The 16,794-nt window shown below is 31.6% G+C and overlaps 1 protein-coding gene across 1 annotated transcript; it reads right to left on the bottom strand.

Annotated features, from left to right (window-relative positions):
• Nucleotides 1-852: 852 nt before the first annotated feature.
• On the bottom strand, nt 853-1,867 carry LOC132032823 (NDR1/HIN1-like protein 1). Its single transcript, XM_059422576.1, has one exon. The coding sequence runs from the start codon at nt 1,719-1,721 to the stop codon at nt 1,086-1,088; it is 636 nt and encodes a 211-aa protein (XP_059278559.1). The 5' UTR covers nt 1,722-1,867; the 3' UTR covers nt 853-1,085.
• Between the last annotated feature and the right edge of the window lie 14,927 nt (nt 1,868-16,794).

The following is a 16,794-nucleotide window of genomic DNA, read 5'->3' as shown; positions in this document are numbered from 1 at the left end:
AATCCTTAATTATAAGGATAATGCTTTTCTTTTAATGAGCCTTACGTAATGCGAATTCAAAAGAATCAGGACCCAATCCGGATAGCAAGCACCTTGGTCAATATTGTTTAGTACACTATCTTAATTCTTACCTTCATTGAACTTTTGGAGAAAACAAAAGAGATGAAGGAGGAAAATAACAAGTCAATATTGTTTGGCATGCACAGACTAACTTAATTTCAGCCAATACAACTTGTAATCACATGGAGTTCTCTATTCCTATAGACTTAACGAATATATACAGCTCATATGTTCCCATGGACCAAACCCTCAATCTTTGCCTATTTTAAAGCCATTTCTTATGCTCGAATATATACAGCTCATGTGTTCTCATAGTGCTATTCAACACTAAATTAAATAATTTAAAAGGTAGAGAGGAGTAAACATCAAGTAAGCGCTAACAATTTAAATAACATTTAATGCTAGAATCAAAGACACTGACAACTTGTATATCATCACTACAACAACATTATCTTTTTCCATGCACTACGTACGACAATAATTGTTTGACTTTTCTCTAGTGAGAAAATTACACATACAAAATTTTGTAACAATAATGATTGCAATGAATACAACTTCTTACAATATTATGAATTCAGCTATTTCTCTTCCCATTTTTTATTTTTAGCAAAATGTACAATTCATCAACTATGCAGGGAAAAAAAACAATAATTAAGAAAAAAGTAAAAAGACAAGTTTAAAGAAGAAAGACTAAATTAAATTGAAAACAAAGTTGATGGGTGGATCATCCCCAAATGAATATTCTTAGCAGTACCACTACAACAATAATTGTTTCACTTTTTTCTAATGATCAGAAGAAACAATAATATGATATAATTTTGTAAATTACACAAAGAAAAGTGTGTACCAATAATAATAATCCAAACGAAATACAACTTGTTACAAGATTGTGAACTCCCTTATATATCCGTCTTATCCCCAATTTTGTCCTTCCAATGTTTATTTTTAGCAAAATGTACAATAAAAAAAAAGGTAAAAATAAGTTTTTTAGAGAACTAAAAAACAAACTTGATGCCTGGTATACTTCAAACACTGACATCACAGCTCCGTGATAACTGATACTTAACGGCGTTTTTCCCAACCATAATCCCTCCGTTACCGGGCCGGTCACCTAACGGAACATATGCAGAGCACGTGACATGTAAATGGTAATGCCCCGTTGTAACGGAGCCCACTTTCCACTTTACACGCCCGTCTATCTTAAAATCCAACCAAACTCCCCCATTTGCCTGATCTTCCGTTAGGCCCGGCCCGTTATACGGAGCGATAGGGACGTTATTACCGTAAACAAACGGTGACCATATGTTAACGTCCTTATGGCCTTGATACACCGGGGGTATTTGCGTGTAATACGTAATTTGTTGACTATGGTACATTGCATATATGTCCATTTTATCGTAATAAATACCGATATTCTTGTTAGGGTTACGCGCGTATATTGTGGCTTGGATGGAGGTAGAGAAGATGTTTGGGGCGGATACGTTGAAGGTGAAGATGGTCGTGTCTTGGAGAATAAAACGGGGTTTTTTGGGCTGAAGAATGGCCCATACTATGAGGATAGTAAGTAGGGCTAAGAAGAGGAAGATCATTAGTCCGGCGCAACAGCGCTGGATGATCTTCTTCTTCTTGCACTTGTGGTGGCTACACTTTTTTTCCGTCATGTCAGTGGTGGTTGTAGTGGTGGTTGTGGAGGGAGGAGGAGAGGTTGTTTAGAGTGAAGTTTTTAGTGTTGTGTAAGAGAAATGGAAAGGGTGTGGTGATGAGGATTGATTATTTTTATAGAGAGTGGGAAAGCGTCGTTTTCCTTTTGGTGCGTAAGAATGAAAATGAAAGAAGAAAATATACGTTTCTTTTAAGCCACTTGTTTCCTAGAAAGTCAGCTAGCATGGCAAAAGGCTAGTATATATGTCAAATTTCCCCACTTTCTTACCAAAGCATCGACCCCATACACAACACACACACATATACACACACACAAACGTATTATGTTGGTGTATAAAAATTCAAATCGTATACACGATCGGTCTAACAGTTTAACTAATTAATATTATATACGATGGTATAAATAAATTTTTTCTGCTATTAAGTTACCCATGAAATATCTACAAGTAACTTTTCAGGAAATAAACTTGTATTAAGTGAAGCTATTTGGTATAACAAAATATATATTGGCGACTTGATGATACTAATTTTTCTTTATACTTCCGTGTACATAAGATAAATTCTAGTCTCTAAGTATGTACCGTATGTAGTGAAATCAGAGGCGAATCCAGGATTTTAAGAGGATAGGTTCACCATTAATTTTAAGATAAGATTAATTTTATAGTAACATTAACTTGACAAGCAAAAGATAAGTAAATTTTTTTATAATCACAATGGCATCAAAGAGATGCATAATTAAAGGCTGCTTTAGAATTTTAAAAAAAAAATGCAAAAGTGGTGCAAGTAGTTAGTAGGTTGCAATCCCTCAACCTTGAGGATTTAGACTTGACACTTAACCAGTGCTCCATTCAATCTCAATTGACCATGGGTTCCTTCAACTAATATTAGATATCTTTTAAAAATTATATACATAATATATCGAGTTTAATCAGAGAATCATGTGTTCACGTGATCCATTTTTTCAACCTAAATTCGCCGCCGAGTGAAATGTCTTGCTTGTGTGTATTCTTTTTTGGGTTGAGTATGAATTTAGGTGCAAATGAAGCTGAAGCAATTCGAGAACCAACAAAAGAAAAAGAAAAGGACTTGACAGATGTATCATCTTTCCATAGATAAATGAATATTTTTTTAATACATGATGCCAATATTATGCTTTTTAGACATGTTCTCTAATAATGTATCCACTCGGGAAGAACTATCACTACTAGAGGTTTTCTCCGGAACTATCACTACTAGAGGTTTTCTCCGGAACTATCACTACTAAGAGGTTTTCTCTACTGACATTCAGTGGAAAGTTTGTGCTATAAATATTATTTTCCCACCTCATTTTAATCGAACCAGTTCTCTGAAAAAACGCATGATGGGAAACAAATTCCCATTGAAACGCTGGGTAGCTTTCTAATTTTTCTGTGTAAAAACATTACTATTTTTCGATTTTCCCACCGACATTCAGTAGGAACAACCAGTGAACATGTTTATTGGGAAAATAGTAATGTTTTAGTAGTGTATCTTTGTTCAAAATGCATTAATTAATAATTACACTGTATAAATAAGTTAAGAAATATCTTTATGCACATATATTATATTTTGAGTCTTCTTAACTTTTTTGTATGTGTATATATATATATTTGCTATAGTTTTGATCTTTTTAATAAAGATTCTACCTTTATGATTGATCGCACTGTGCATATAGCTGTGAGTATAAGGAAAAAGTTGTGTGAATTTCTTGATGATTGGGTTAACACTTTATTTAATTACTATTAACGTGTCGGCTCGGTGTTTTTGGAAATTGCATATGGCGAAAAGAAAACGCATTGGTAGATAAAACAAATCATGCCGCTTATGATTGTACCATAACATGCATTTCGAGAGAGCTTCTTACATTTGGTATCTAAAATGCTATTTTAGAGTAATCTCACGTTTACTTGTCCATTATTTTAAAAATAATTTTTCATTTTTATTTATTCATTTTTACATATTAAGAGAAAAACAATTTATTTTTCCTGTGTTTACTCTTTGCATTATTTACTCATTCCAAATCATTTACCAAATTCACTAAAAAATCATACACCAATTAATATGGCTACTATGATAAAATTATATGCACTTCATTTATTGTTTCTTAAGGGGTGTGTAAAGTCCAGTGGACAAGTAAAAGTGAACGGAGGGAGTATTATCTTGTTTCTATTATTTCTCATCATCATCAACCACAAAAACAACAACATACCCAATATAATCCCACCAGATGGGGAAGGGGGGATAGAATATACGCATACCTTACTTCTTGTTTCTATTATTTCTCATATTTGCCAAAAATAGTTATTCCAGAATATTTATTATTTTAAGAAAATCAAGAAAAAATTAATGATTTTGTTCAATTATACCTTTGAGATTAATAGAATGATCATTTATTAGTGAAAAATCAATTTGATGAAAGGCCAAAGGATGAATAATAGTGAATTAGTCGTTTGACTCTTATTATTAATATTTTCTTACGAAAAACGTATAAAGATTAAAGACTAAAACTTAAAATCTAACTTAAATTTGATTTTGTTTTTTTCATTTATGTTCTTAACGCGATTTATTCATACCAAATTTGAAAAAAGTTACGATCTTAAATTATATGAAAATTGTTTAGATCAAACAAATATTATTTTCTCTCAAGGTAGAAGCAAGAGAATTTAAGCAAAATAATTTGTTTCAAATTTTGAACCTTGATCTAAACAATATAAGGAAAATTTGGTTCGAGAAGCGAAGCTCAAGCGTTTTGGGATCCAAGACGCATTGTTATATAATTGATCGGTCAATTGGTTTAATTTGGTCAATGCTTGTTAATTAAAAACACATTAATCATGGGTTTGTACAAAAAGAATTCAAACTTTGCACTAACTATGATGCACCATCATAGGAGATCTGATAAGAGGTTATGTACTTTCACATGTATATAAAGTGGTAAAAAGAACCTTCTAATTTAAGGTTTGGTTGAAATTTAAGAATTGTTTTTGGTTTCCCATTCGATTGTTGATATTTGTTTTGGGTTGATTAATTCAGGTTCACGTTGAAAAGTTTTACTTGAGAGTAATACTTTTCCTACCAAATGCGATTTTGTTCCCATGTACTTTTACTAAGGGGATGCAAAATATCTAAACATAAGAAAGAGTTAAGAGAATTCAATATTTACTATATCCATAAAAAATAAATTAACCTTGTACATATAGTATAGTTTTTCGGCAATTTTTTTTTTTTTGGGTTGGGGGGGGGGGGGGGGGGGGGGGGGGATTGGGGGGGGCTGTGAGGTTTCAGTTGAACCACCTTGTCCCACTCCTAGCTCCACCCTACTCCCAAAACTCGAACCCGGTTTCTAATTAACTATGAAAGAGTAATTACTACCCCGCCACAAGTTTTGGCGATTGAAATTAAGAGTTTTTAGTTGACCTCCATTTGCTAAATCCGGAATTGGAATAATCATTTCCTTTAAAAAAAAAAAAAAACCTATATATTTATACAATAAGTGCAACTTAATTTCCAAGTTATTCGTTATTGTTGTTGTTGTGTTATCGATTGTTCAAGTTATACGAAATTTTCATTCTAATCCCCAAGAAGTAATTTGTTACTTTTTGTGTCATTTTACTTAGAAAACAGGGAAAAGATTTCCTGTAATGATTTGACTAATAAATCTTTATTTAAACTACTACATAGCAACTAATCAAGAAAATATTGTGATTACTACATCTTACCAAAAGAAAAAGAAATTTTCTTACATGCATCGTATTCATGGGTGTTTCATTTTCAATTGATTTTGACACATTTGAAAAAAGAAAGAGGATTAAGTTATACGTACTAATACTGTAAATATTTTCTTACATCACCAATGTATTTATAGAAAATTATTTTACATTTTTGCGAGTATTGATTAATATTTAAATACAGAATTACCTAAATTAGTTGAGCACCTCTTTCAACAGAGAAGAAGTTGGACCAGACATATGTAGTGATTCTTTTCGTCTTTTCTTTTCATTTTTTTTTTCTTCTTGAGAAAATGATTATAACAAATGTTTAAATTAATTAATCTGATAATACCATAAATGACACGTTTCGGTAGCCTATCATGATTGGGAGAAAGTTCCTCCAGCTCACCCCACCGACGACTGTTGTGAGTCTAAGATAATGAAAACGAAAGTGTTTTTATTACTAAATATTCGTATTGGGATTTAATTAATCTAGATTTATGTCGCATTGGGTTGATCAGTAAAAGAGGAAACGTGTCTTATTAAAAAAACTTCACTTTGCTGATGTAAATCAACAACAACAACAACATACCTAGTGAAATCTCACAAAGTGGGTCTTGGGAGGGTAGAGTACTGTACATAGACCCTATCGCAGGAGATCCGAATCCATTTTTTTTAATTATCGAGAAAAAGACTCATTCTCTTTATAAAAACTAGGAAGTAGGACCAATAAAGATTTCTTTTTCGATTCATTCCCGACCTCATTCAAGATTTGTTTTGGATCCAATCAACTATTTTGAGAGGCAGAAAGGATGTTTCCGGTAGATCATCGATAACTTTGCTGATCATCAAATAAAAATTATATTATCTTAAAACACATTTATAAGAAAATACACTGGAAGCCGTTGCAATAGTACCGTTCTCCCTATTTAATATCCCATGTCTTTTTCAGAACAATATTTTTAATCCTTTTTTTTTTTTTTTTTTTTTTTTTTTTTTTTTTTTTTTTGGTTGCACGAAGGAAAAGTCCAATATGTTATAAGTGGAGATGTTGACATCCTAACTATGATGACACTGAAATTTTTGAAGGAGCGGGGTAGTGTCAATTATAGGAAAAATTCATAAATAGTGTCTTTTCAATTTCTATAATTGAAAATAAGCTGTTGGTTTTGAAGTTTCAAAGTTCACAAGAGGAAAACTTTAGGATAATGTCATCTTTTTATATTAAAAATAATATAATTTTAAAATTTTTATTTTTTTCTTAATAAAATTACTTATAGTTACACAAATATTTATAATTTATTTTAATTTAAAAAAATTTGTCCAGTCAGAAATATTTCATTATATAAAATGAGACGAGTGAGTAGTATTAAGATAGAAAACAAAAGAGAATAATGGAGAAGAAGAATCGAAATTGGCACGTCATACAATTATGAATAAAAAGATTACTATTTTTAAAGCAACCAATCGCTCTAAAATGGTCAATTAAATAATAAAGATCATTTTCCTTGCCACGATATTCATTTCACCTACCCTTTGCCTAATCTTTGATTTTCCCAAGTCTCTCTAACGTAAGCTATATATCTTAATGTCTATTAAATCTATATATCTATATAATTGCAGGACAAAGGCGCGGCACATCCTAAACACAGGAATTACATTTATCTTTTTTCTCCCTTTTTTTTTTGTATTTTTCCTTCTATTTAAATTATTTCTCTTATTAATTACTTAACAAAACACAAACGTCTTAGTGAAAAGGCACTTCCTCTCTGAGGTTTGGGGAAATAACTGTTCCCTCTTACTTATTAAAACTCCTTTAGAAACAAAACGTACTGCAATGCCTTCCCTCTTACTGCAAACAGTGACCAATTGGAGGCAAATCCTACGTTCTTTTCTACAGTAAAATTACTACTTACTAGAAGTCCTTAACAATTCACTTTCTATTAGGAAAAGAAAAAAAAAACCCTAATGGCCTTCAAATTTTGCATTCTACTTCAAAGTCCAGTAGAATTATTCACAACTGGCCGCAACCACTCGTGAGGATTGAGGTGTGTTCATTTTTATCCTCATATTTTAATCGATTTTCATTTAAATTTAATGATTCTTTTTATAATACTTCTTCTTTCGTAATGAAATATGAAGTTATCATATATCGACTCCGTATCCTGTACTTTTTTTTATAATGGAGTGCTACTTCGATATGATCTTGATATATGTCTGTCTCATTTCAATCTTCCATCTTTTTAAATTATGGTCCCCTTTTATAAAACACAAGAAAAAAATTCGTATCTGTAATGTTTCTTTTTATAATGCACACTGTGGTTGTGGTTATGAACACTTAATGGTTGTTAATCTTTTTATAATGTAGAGGAAGGACTTTGAAATTGAGGTTTTAAGTTTTACTATTTTATTTTTATTGGTATTTTTTTAATCCATTTTCTCCACCAAATATTATTTTTTAGGATTCATACTTATCTGATTTGTTAATTGTTTTTACCTTTGCCTCATTCTTTCCTTTGTTTGCTTGAAAAGAACTTTTAATCTGCATAACATAATTAACCTCCTTTTCTTCTGCTAGCTTCTCTCAATTGCAAGTTACCATATGTAACCCCTCTTTCCATTCGTAAAGGGTTTTTGTGTTCGTACCGCCGATTCAATATGGAGGACATAAAAATCGTTCCTTTTAAAGGGTATAAAAATTGTCCACGTTATACAATATAAATTGTAAAACGTGGATCAGTCCACGTTTTACAAATATATTTTGTAAAACGTGGTGATCCACGTTTTACCTCTAATTTTTTTTTTTTTTTTTTTTTTTGCGAGCGAGCACTAAAAAAAAAAAAATTTAGTAAACTTTTTTTTTTTTTTGTAACACTTAGTGTGTTTTTCATACTTTGACCAATGATTAATCGTGTGTGAAGACTCGAAACGTCAATATTTTATATAGAACACGTGTACAATAATGTAGGCTCAATACATCAAGGATACGTAGACGTTCGGATTCATTTTAGGGGTTGAAAAGGTGCCGAAGTAAGTTTTGTTTGAAAAAACTTAGTGTTTGACATAAAAGGTTATTTTAGTCAACTTTATATGTTGAGAAAATTAATCTTTATTTTCAAAAATTCTGAAATTTTGTACATTTCTTGGGATTTTTACGTTGAAATCTATTGCGTATCATCATCTTATAAGTAAATAAACTGAAAATTTCACGCCAATTTGGGGGAAAATCGAAATTGAATGGGATAAAAGGCTATCGGCTCGGAACGGTTTGTCCGCATAGATCTCGAAAAAATACGCAAGTTCAAACAAAAAACGCGTAAAACGGACGTCCGAGCGCAAAGTTATGACCATCTAGTTTGACCGCTTTACTGGTAGTTTTCTCTCCTATATTTTTTAGAATTATATTTATATTCAAAATAATGTTTTATCGTGATTAAAAAATAACACGCTTAAATCAAAACCTTAAAAAATAAAACACTTAAATCTTAAACAAAACTTATTTCGGGCACCTTTTCAACCCTAAAATGACTATCCGAACGTCTACGTATCCTTGATGTATTGAGCCTACATTTTTGAGAAAAAATATCGGTTCTATATAAAATATTGACGTTTCGGAGTCTTGACTAATCATTGGTTTGAAAAAAAACACTAAGTTTTTCAAACAAAACTACTTCGGGCACCTTTTCAACCCCTAAAATGACGATCCGAACGTCTACGTATCCTTGATGTATTGAGCCTACATTATTGTACGCAGAAAAAAATATCAGGTTCTATATAAAATATTGACGTTTCGGAGTCTTCACACACGATTAATCATTGGTCAAAGTATGAAAAAACACACTAAGTGTTACAAAAAAAAAAAAAGTTTACTAAATTTTCTTTTTTAGTGCTCGCAAAAAAAAAAAAAAAAAAAAAAAAAAAAAATTTAGAGGTAAAACGTGGATCAGTCCACGTTTTACAATTTATATTGTATAACGTGGATCAGTCCACGTTATACAATTAAATTTTTTTTTTTTTAATTTTCGTTGACTTGTGATAAAAAAAAAATTTTGGGGTATATCGTGGATCGGCCCACGATATACCCCTTTTTATATATATAAATTTTTGGGCACCCCCTTTTGGTAAATACCGTGTATTTTTATACCCTTTAGGCTCCGGACTCCATAAAAATCCCTTTTGAATGTTTTTTTCTCTTTTTGTGTTCTTTATCTTTTATAATTTGTTTGTCTAGAACATTGTTATTTTAGGTGTAATTCCTTAACGCTCTTCAAATTGATGGTTGTCATATATCGACCGCGTGCCATGAACTTTTTTGAGATACTCTATTTTGTTTTGGTCTTTCGGTTATTTGCTATTTTGGAACTTGGATATATCTCTTTTTTAGTGAGTTACTTTTCTCTATTTATAAGACGAGTGACAAAAATAACGAAATAGAAGTAAAATTTGAGTATATATTTTGCAGTGAATTAGGGGAAGAAAATAGATATTTATAATTGTAAGTTACCTGACTGTGCCAAATAGAAACAAAAACATGAAAACTTAATATCTTGATTGTAAAATGGCAGTACTCCTAAGAAGAAAGCGTGAATCTTTTGAATTTGAAAAAGCTTCATAAAATTGTTAGTCATTCTTTCTCCGAATTAATTATGTTAAAAGAAAACATATCTTAAATGTTTTTGGTGAAAAAAATTATGATAAACTATGCAAAAAGTAAATCTATTTTCTTTTGCCTTTTAGGCTATTTGCTTTTTTAGAACTTGGATATATATATATATATCTCTCTTTAGGAGAGTTACTTTTTCTCTAAATCGGAGTAACATTTGTTGTGTATTTTATGATGAAGTATGGGAAATTAGAGATTTGTAAATGTAAGTATGAACAAGGGCTTTTTTTATTTTAAGTAATCATAGGAGAAAGGAGGAAAAAATTATTAAAGGAAGTAGCAGATTAATAGAATGAAAAAAAAAAAAAAAAAGGAAATGAAAAAGATTACAAGGGATGGAGAGGAGGTCGATTGAGTGGAAGATTAAGGAAGGGAAAGAGAGAGAAAAAGGAGATTAATGAAATGAAAAAATTAATAAAAGGAAAGGGAATTGAGGGTTTTCTTTTCTCTTTTCCTTCTTATTTTTGGTTTCATTACTTTTTCCTTCATAACCTTTTTTTCTTTTCTTTTACTTGAATAGAAGAAAAGTTCATTGAAGAAAAGTTATACAATCTAATTAGAAAAGAATAATTGAGTTCTCAGATACATGAATAATTATATTAGACTAAGAGAATCGTGTATTCATAAAGTTAAATTATTTTTTGACTAAATTTATAAATAATTATTGTTTCTATTAGGTGTTTCTCCCAACCGCGCGAAGCGCTGCAAATTCCCTAGTAACCAAAAAAAAAAAAAAAAAACTAAAACTAGCTAGGAAGTTTGTAGTTAATCGCTAAGTAGTCCAAATCTAAACCATTCTTTTATAATCTATCCTCAATCAATGGTAAGTAGGATTAACGACAGATTTTATTGAAAGAATTAACCTAAATAGTTGTCTACCCAACCACTTAAACTAAAAATAGTCGTGAACTATACGTACATGTGTGTGTGTATAATTCTGTATAATCTATGAATACCGACTAAAAAGAAATATACAGTAAATCCGACCGACTATTAATATAAAGACCCCTTTTGTTGTTTAGGGAAAAAAATTGTCGCTCCACAAATGTTACTACTACTACTTTGTGGGTATCCTATGGTCTGGCAATTAGCCGTCCTAAAAACAGTTGCCAAGACTCACTCAAGCAGTCAACAATTGTTTGCTTTGTAATATTTGACTCTCACATGTGAATTAATAAAGGTTTTGTCGGTTTTACATGCATCTTGCACTTTCCTTTCAACTTAATTGTTTTAGACCAAGTTGTAAAATTCACAATATATATAATAAATTAAAACGAAAGGGGAGTTGGAAATTTATGTTCCCAAAATGGAAACTATCAAAATAAATTTAATGGAATATACAGGTGCTTATCAATGTTCCGGTTCGGAGCTTATTTAAAAGAGAATTCAGTACTTTTTAATCGTATGAACACTTTATAAGAATTCATCGCTATTCCCCTATTCCTTTTCTCTACCAATAAAGATTAATCTTGAATCACAAGAGAAATCTCTCTTCTTTCATGTTTTTTTTTTTTTTTTTTTTAAAAAGTTGTTTTCTTTTTGCTGTGGTAATAAAATTTAAGAGGTTAGAAATTAGGTTGTTTTTATGTTGAAAAAGAGCTTTTATCTGCAGCGAAATTTAAAAGATAAAGAATGAAAAATGTGGACTTGGAAATTTCGGTTCCCAAAATGGAGACTATCAAATAAATTCAATATAATATATAGACGCTTATTGATATTCTGATCTTTCTTCTTTTTCAGAGCCTATTCGAAAGAAATTCAGTATTTCTTAATCGTGCATATCTACACTGGTTATTTACTATTTAAGAGTTCTTATATTAATTCATATGAGTGTGAACTTAAAAAGATAAAAGGCTGGACAGCTCTTCATCTTAAATATAAGACCACTACAATAAACAAAAAGATATCTCTTTTTTTTTTTTTTTTTTTTTTAATAACAAAACTTCTTTTCCCCTAAACTTTGCGTATATTAATCTTTTGTACCTTAAGAAAGGTACAGAGAAAGTAGGTTTAAGATAGTATGTCCAAGGAAATATTTTATAAAAATCTTAAAATTAAAACAGTTGATCCATTAAGTGTTCTAGAAATTAAATTAGACTTCTCAATTTACAAAAGTATATAAATTAATTCATGAGACTGATCCCCAAACAAAGGACTTCTGGTTGCTCCTGTATTTTTGTAGGTAGAATATTGTGGTCCACTCAATTAATATCTAATCTCAGAACTAAGTAGCCTCACTATTTTTGTAGCTATTGTGGGTTGGCTAGATTACAATACATAATAGACTTTGAAATAGTTTAAATGTAATAAAATGACATGTAAAAGAGTTTAACACTATTAGGTCATTTAAAAATATGCTACAACATGGTAAGATACACCGTTAAGAGCACAAGAAGCTAAGGATATTGTCTAAAACCTATGTTGCTCGAACCATCCAAAAATAATGCTGCACTCATGTCAAAAAAATTTCCAAAAATGTATAGCTTTTGAAGAACCTGACACACACCCAGCAATATTTTTGACGAGTCCAACGCTCCATCTAAGCAAGTGACTAGTAAGTACTTCTCTATTTTTAATCGGAAATTTGGAGTTTAAACCCTTGGAATAGAGTTGACTTTGATTGGAATTTACTTTCTAAAGTGAGATTTTTTAACGTAAATTCAGATTAGTCGAGCCTCAAACCGAATACCGAATATCAGATGTGTGGCAAAAAAACTATGTTTTCTAGTGTCCTCTTTCCAAACTAAGTAGGCGTTTGGACATGCGGTTTGAAACCATGAGATGAAACCAGTGGTTGGACATGCATTTCATCTCATGGTTTCGAATCATGGTTTCAAAAATTTTAAATAAAATTTTTGACCCATGTGTTTATATTTTGTAAAAAAAAAAACCATAAGTTGGTAGATATCTTTAATAATTACTTCCACTAACCATTTACCAACCTTATTAACTTCCACCAACCTTTATTTATGTCTACCAACCTCATCACTATTCATGTTAAATTTTCATTTTTATTGAACTAAAGTTTGATCAATTGATGTTGTATTTTTTAGAAAGGTCTTCTAGTAGCGTATTAATTTTATTATGAACTATGCTCATTTGGTAAGATTGTATAAGAATTGGAAATGTTTTGATAGTTTTCACAACTTGTGGGATTTTTATGTCTCTAAGAAAAAATACTACTTAAGATATCCGAATTGCATGTCGAAACATGATTTCAAATCATGTCCAAACGGCTCCTCAGATATCCACCATTCCCCACTGGAGTTCCACATTCTATCCTATCATCCAATATTCAGATGCCAAAAGTAATATATATCTATTTTTCTGTCCTGACTAATTTTTTATTCCTAAAGACTTCCCACCTTCCAAAACTCAGTTATTTGTTCTGCCAAAAGTCCCCACAACATCTTCCTTGAAGTTTGAACTCTCAAATAATTCCAAATTACTACATTATAATTTAAGAGAGAATAAAAATCCTTTCAAGCTTTGATCAAATGGTCACTTTTTTTATCCATTAGCTATCCGATACCCGTTCTGAGACTCTCATTAATTTCAATTCTCGCCATGTAAAATCCATTAAAGAGACAAACGTTTTCCACTAGATTTTTTAATTCTCAAGACTCGAATTCAAAACTTCTGATTAAATATGGAAGAATCCTATTGTTTATGTCACTCTTTTTTTACCCCCCCCCCCCCCCCCCCCCCCCCCTCCTTCTTTTCCCTAATCACTCTATTTTTATAGCTCTTTTGTCAACTATTTTTCCCAATTCTATAATGTTTGCACTACCTATAATGTTTTCACTACCAATTTTTCTTTTGTTTTCCCCTAGAAAAGAAAAGGAGTGTTAACAGATGGGACTTTTAGGTTGTTCTTTAAAAGAGAAACAAGTAGAAAAGTAAAGGGGGAAACAAAAATAGGAATTTAATTTAGTGGGGGTAATTCCAGCAATGTCCAAGTGAAAACTGGGGAAAAAAGAAGACTGAAAATGAAAGGAAATGGACAGAGGGAAACAAAGTTTTCTTAAATCATATGTGGATGAAGATTATTGGCACTTTGCATACAATTTAGCGGTCCTTTAGATGAAGATAAAACTTAGAAGAAACAAACAAAAAAAGGCCCTACTCCAAAATTGACAATTGAGGACTTTGAATCGTTAAGGTGAGTGTTACTATCGTGTCAAATAAAGGTTGCATCATAATAAGAATTTTATAGTAATTAAAGTAATGCTCAATAACTTTTTTACGAAAGTGAATGATTTATCAACTCAATTGTGGATATAGCACTTTGGGGTAGGTAATGTTTAATATAAAAGGTACAAGAAAATTTTAAGGCATTTACGGAGATTGACAGAATTACTAGGGAAGAAATAACATTGAGGACAACGACTTTTAGGTATAAGAATTTGACCTTGAGTTGATAAATTAAAAAAGGAAAACGACATATAACACATTCGATTAAAACCAATTGGCATAATAAATATAGAAAAAGGGCGAAATAAAGACATAACATCATGTAAAATGAGATCAGGAGGAAGAAGTGTCAAATCCTCAACAAAATGATGGATTAAGGCAGTGGTAAAACTAGTTCATGAAAATATTATTTGTCCAATCCGTTCAAAGTTTATTAGTCATCCATTTTGATCCGCCCAATTGTATGCCACTCATATGACCGAATATTTATGGCTAGTGGCTATTGAAGTCCAGAGCTAGCTTAGTCTGGCGCGCATATGTCTCCAAGCCATTTTTGGCATGATGAAGGTAACAAACATGTGACTCGCGCCATTATTTTGCCATCTTTGTATATATTTGTCTTGTCAAATTAATGATTTTGATATTAACTGTTGGGGTAAGTCAATCCAAAGATATTTATACCATGGTGCATTGTCTAATTTATTCAAAACCCATACAATTTTCCGTAAAAGCTCGCGCCATTAAGGGTACAACATATATAATGAAGCCAAATATTTCTGATGAGTGTACTAATAAGGATATGCAAGTCCGGCAAGTTACAAATTCTTTTCTCTCGTCATGCAGTATTCAAGAATGCCATGTAATATACGAATCTTAATACCAAAAATATTCATATAGCTCCAATACATTAAGTCAACAATCACATACAAATATACTTCATAGATGTTCCTATCAAGTTATCTTTGCATTCGCAGCTTCACATTAGTTTCTTCTCATCTCTCACCCATTTTATATCTCGATTTTTGACTTCAGTATATCATCAAAACTACATATATCGAGAAACGAGTTGCTTCCTGCAACTGTGATTAAACACAACACTTAAGTACATATACAAAATTGAAAACTTAATATAACTGACATAGGTAACCAAATAACTTATAAGAGTAGACGGTTCGATTCCACTTAGTGCCGACTACTGACAAGCTGCAGCCTAATCTTTTGAAGTGTTGATAGAGCATCTTTCTAGATAATTCTTGCTTCAGGCGTCACTAAAGGGCAGCTCAAAGCTAATTCCATGATAAATAACAAACATTGCATCTTTTGTCGATTTGTTCATCCCTTGGATGTAGCAAATTAGAATCATCCACCTTATGAATTCCACTTGGTTAGAAATCACTAACCCAACATTGTATGCTCAATTCTCCAGTAAATGTATCACCACTTGGTCTCATTCTGGTAAACGTCTCCATCATTAGGATGCCAAAACTATAAACATCGTAGCTCGTGGATATTATTCCATCTTGTCAATACTCTGCAATCATGGTCGGAAATGGTCACAAGAATTTCCTAGTTAACATGGAATATACCAAAATTTAGAGTATTGATCAATATGTTGGGGAGGAATTATTTTGAATATTTAAACGATTTAAGAAAACTTTAAGAAGTTGTAAAATACCTGGAGCAATATGTCCAATGGTTGCAATTGTCCTTGTTTGAACAAAAGTCTCCCATGCACCTAACAACTTTGCAATACCAAAATCACTGAATGGCCAACCATTTCTTGATCTAGCAAGACATTGCTTGACTTCAAGTCGCAATGCACCACAGGTGTTGAATAGCCATTGTGGATATAATTCATTGCAGATGCAACATCTATCATTATATCTATTCTCTGCAATAAATTTAAGAACAAGTTGTGAGAGTATAACCATTTATCAAGTGTCCCATTGGGCATGTATTCCAACACTAGGGCCTTGAAATCTAGGTTGGAGTAGCTCGTTATGACTTTGGTCAGATTTCTATGGCGAAGGTTTCGAAGTATCTCACATTCTATATCAAAACTTTTGAATGCACCTTCCAATTGCATATTGAAGACCTTTATTGCAAACACGGTACCATCCTTAAGTGTCCCTTTGTAGACCATGATGAAATTCCCATTACCAAGCAAGTTGCTTTCATTGAATCCTTTTGTTGCTTGTTCAAGTTCATAATAGGAAATTCTTTCATGCCCTTTTAGCAGAGACACATCTTCTTGACTTGAACCCTTCTTTTTCTTATGAATTCTTACAAATACATATGTGAGGGATAATAAAAGAAATAACAGACTCACTCTCAAAATAATGTACAGAACCAATATTGCCTTTTTTCTCTTGGGACATTGGATGACACATGGTGACACATTAAACTTAGAATCACTACAGAGTGCATCATTGGACGAGAAAGATTGACCTATGATTTTTGCAAATGGACCACTAGTAGGAATCTCTC

This window comes from Lycium ferocissimum, chromosome 10, assembly GCF_029784015.1.
Source record: "Lycium ferocissimum isolate CSIRO_LF1 chromosome 10, AGI_CSIRO_Lferr_CH_V1, whole genome shotgun sequence".
Classification (NCBI taxonomy): Eukaryota; Viridiplantae; Streptophyta; class Magnoliopsida; order Solanales; family Solanaceae; genus Lycium; species Lycium ferocissimum.
Note: the sequence above shows the minus strand (reverse complement) of the source record. Positions and strands in the feature narration are given on the sequence as shown.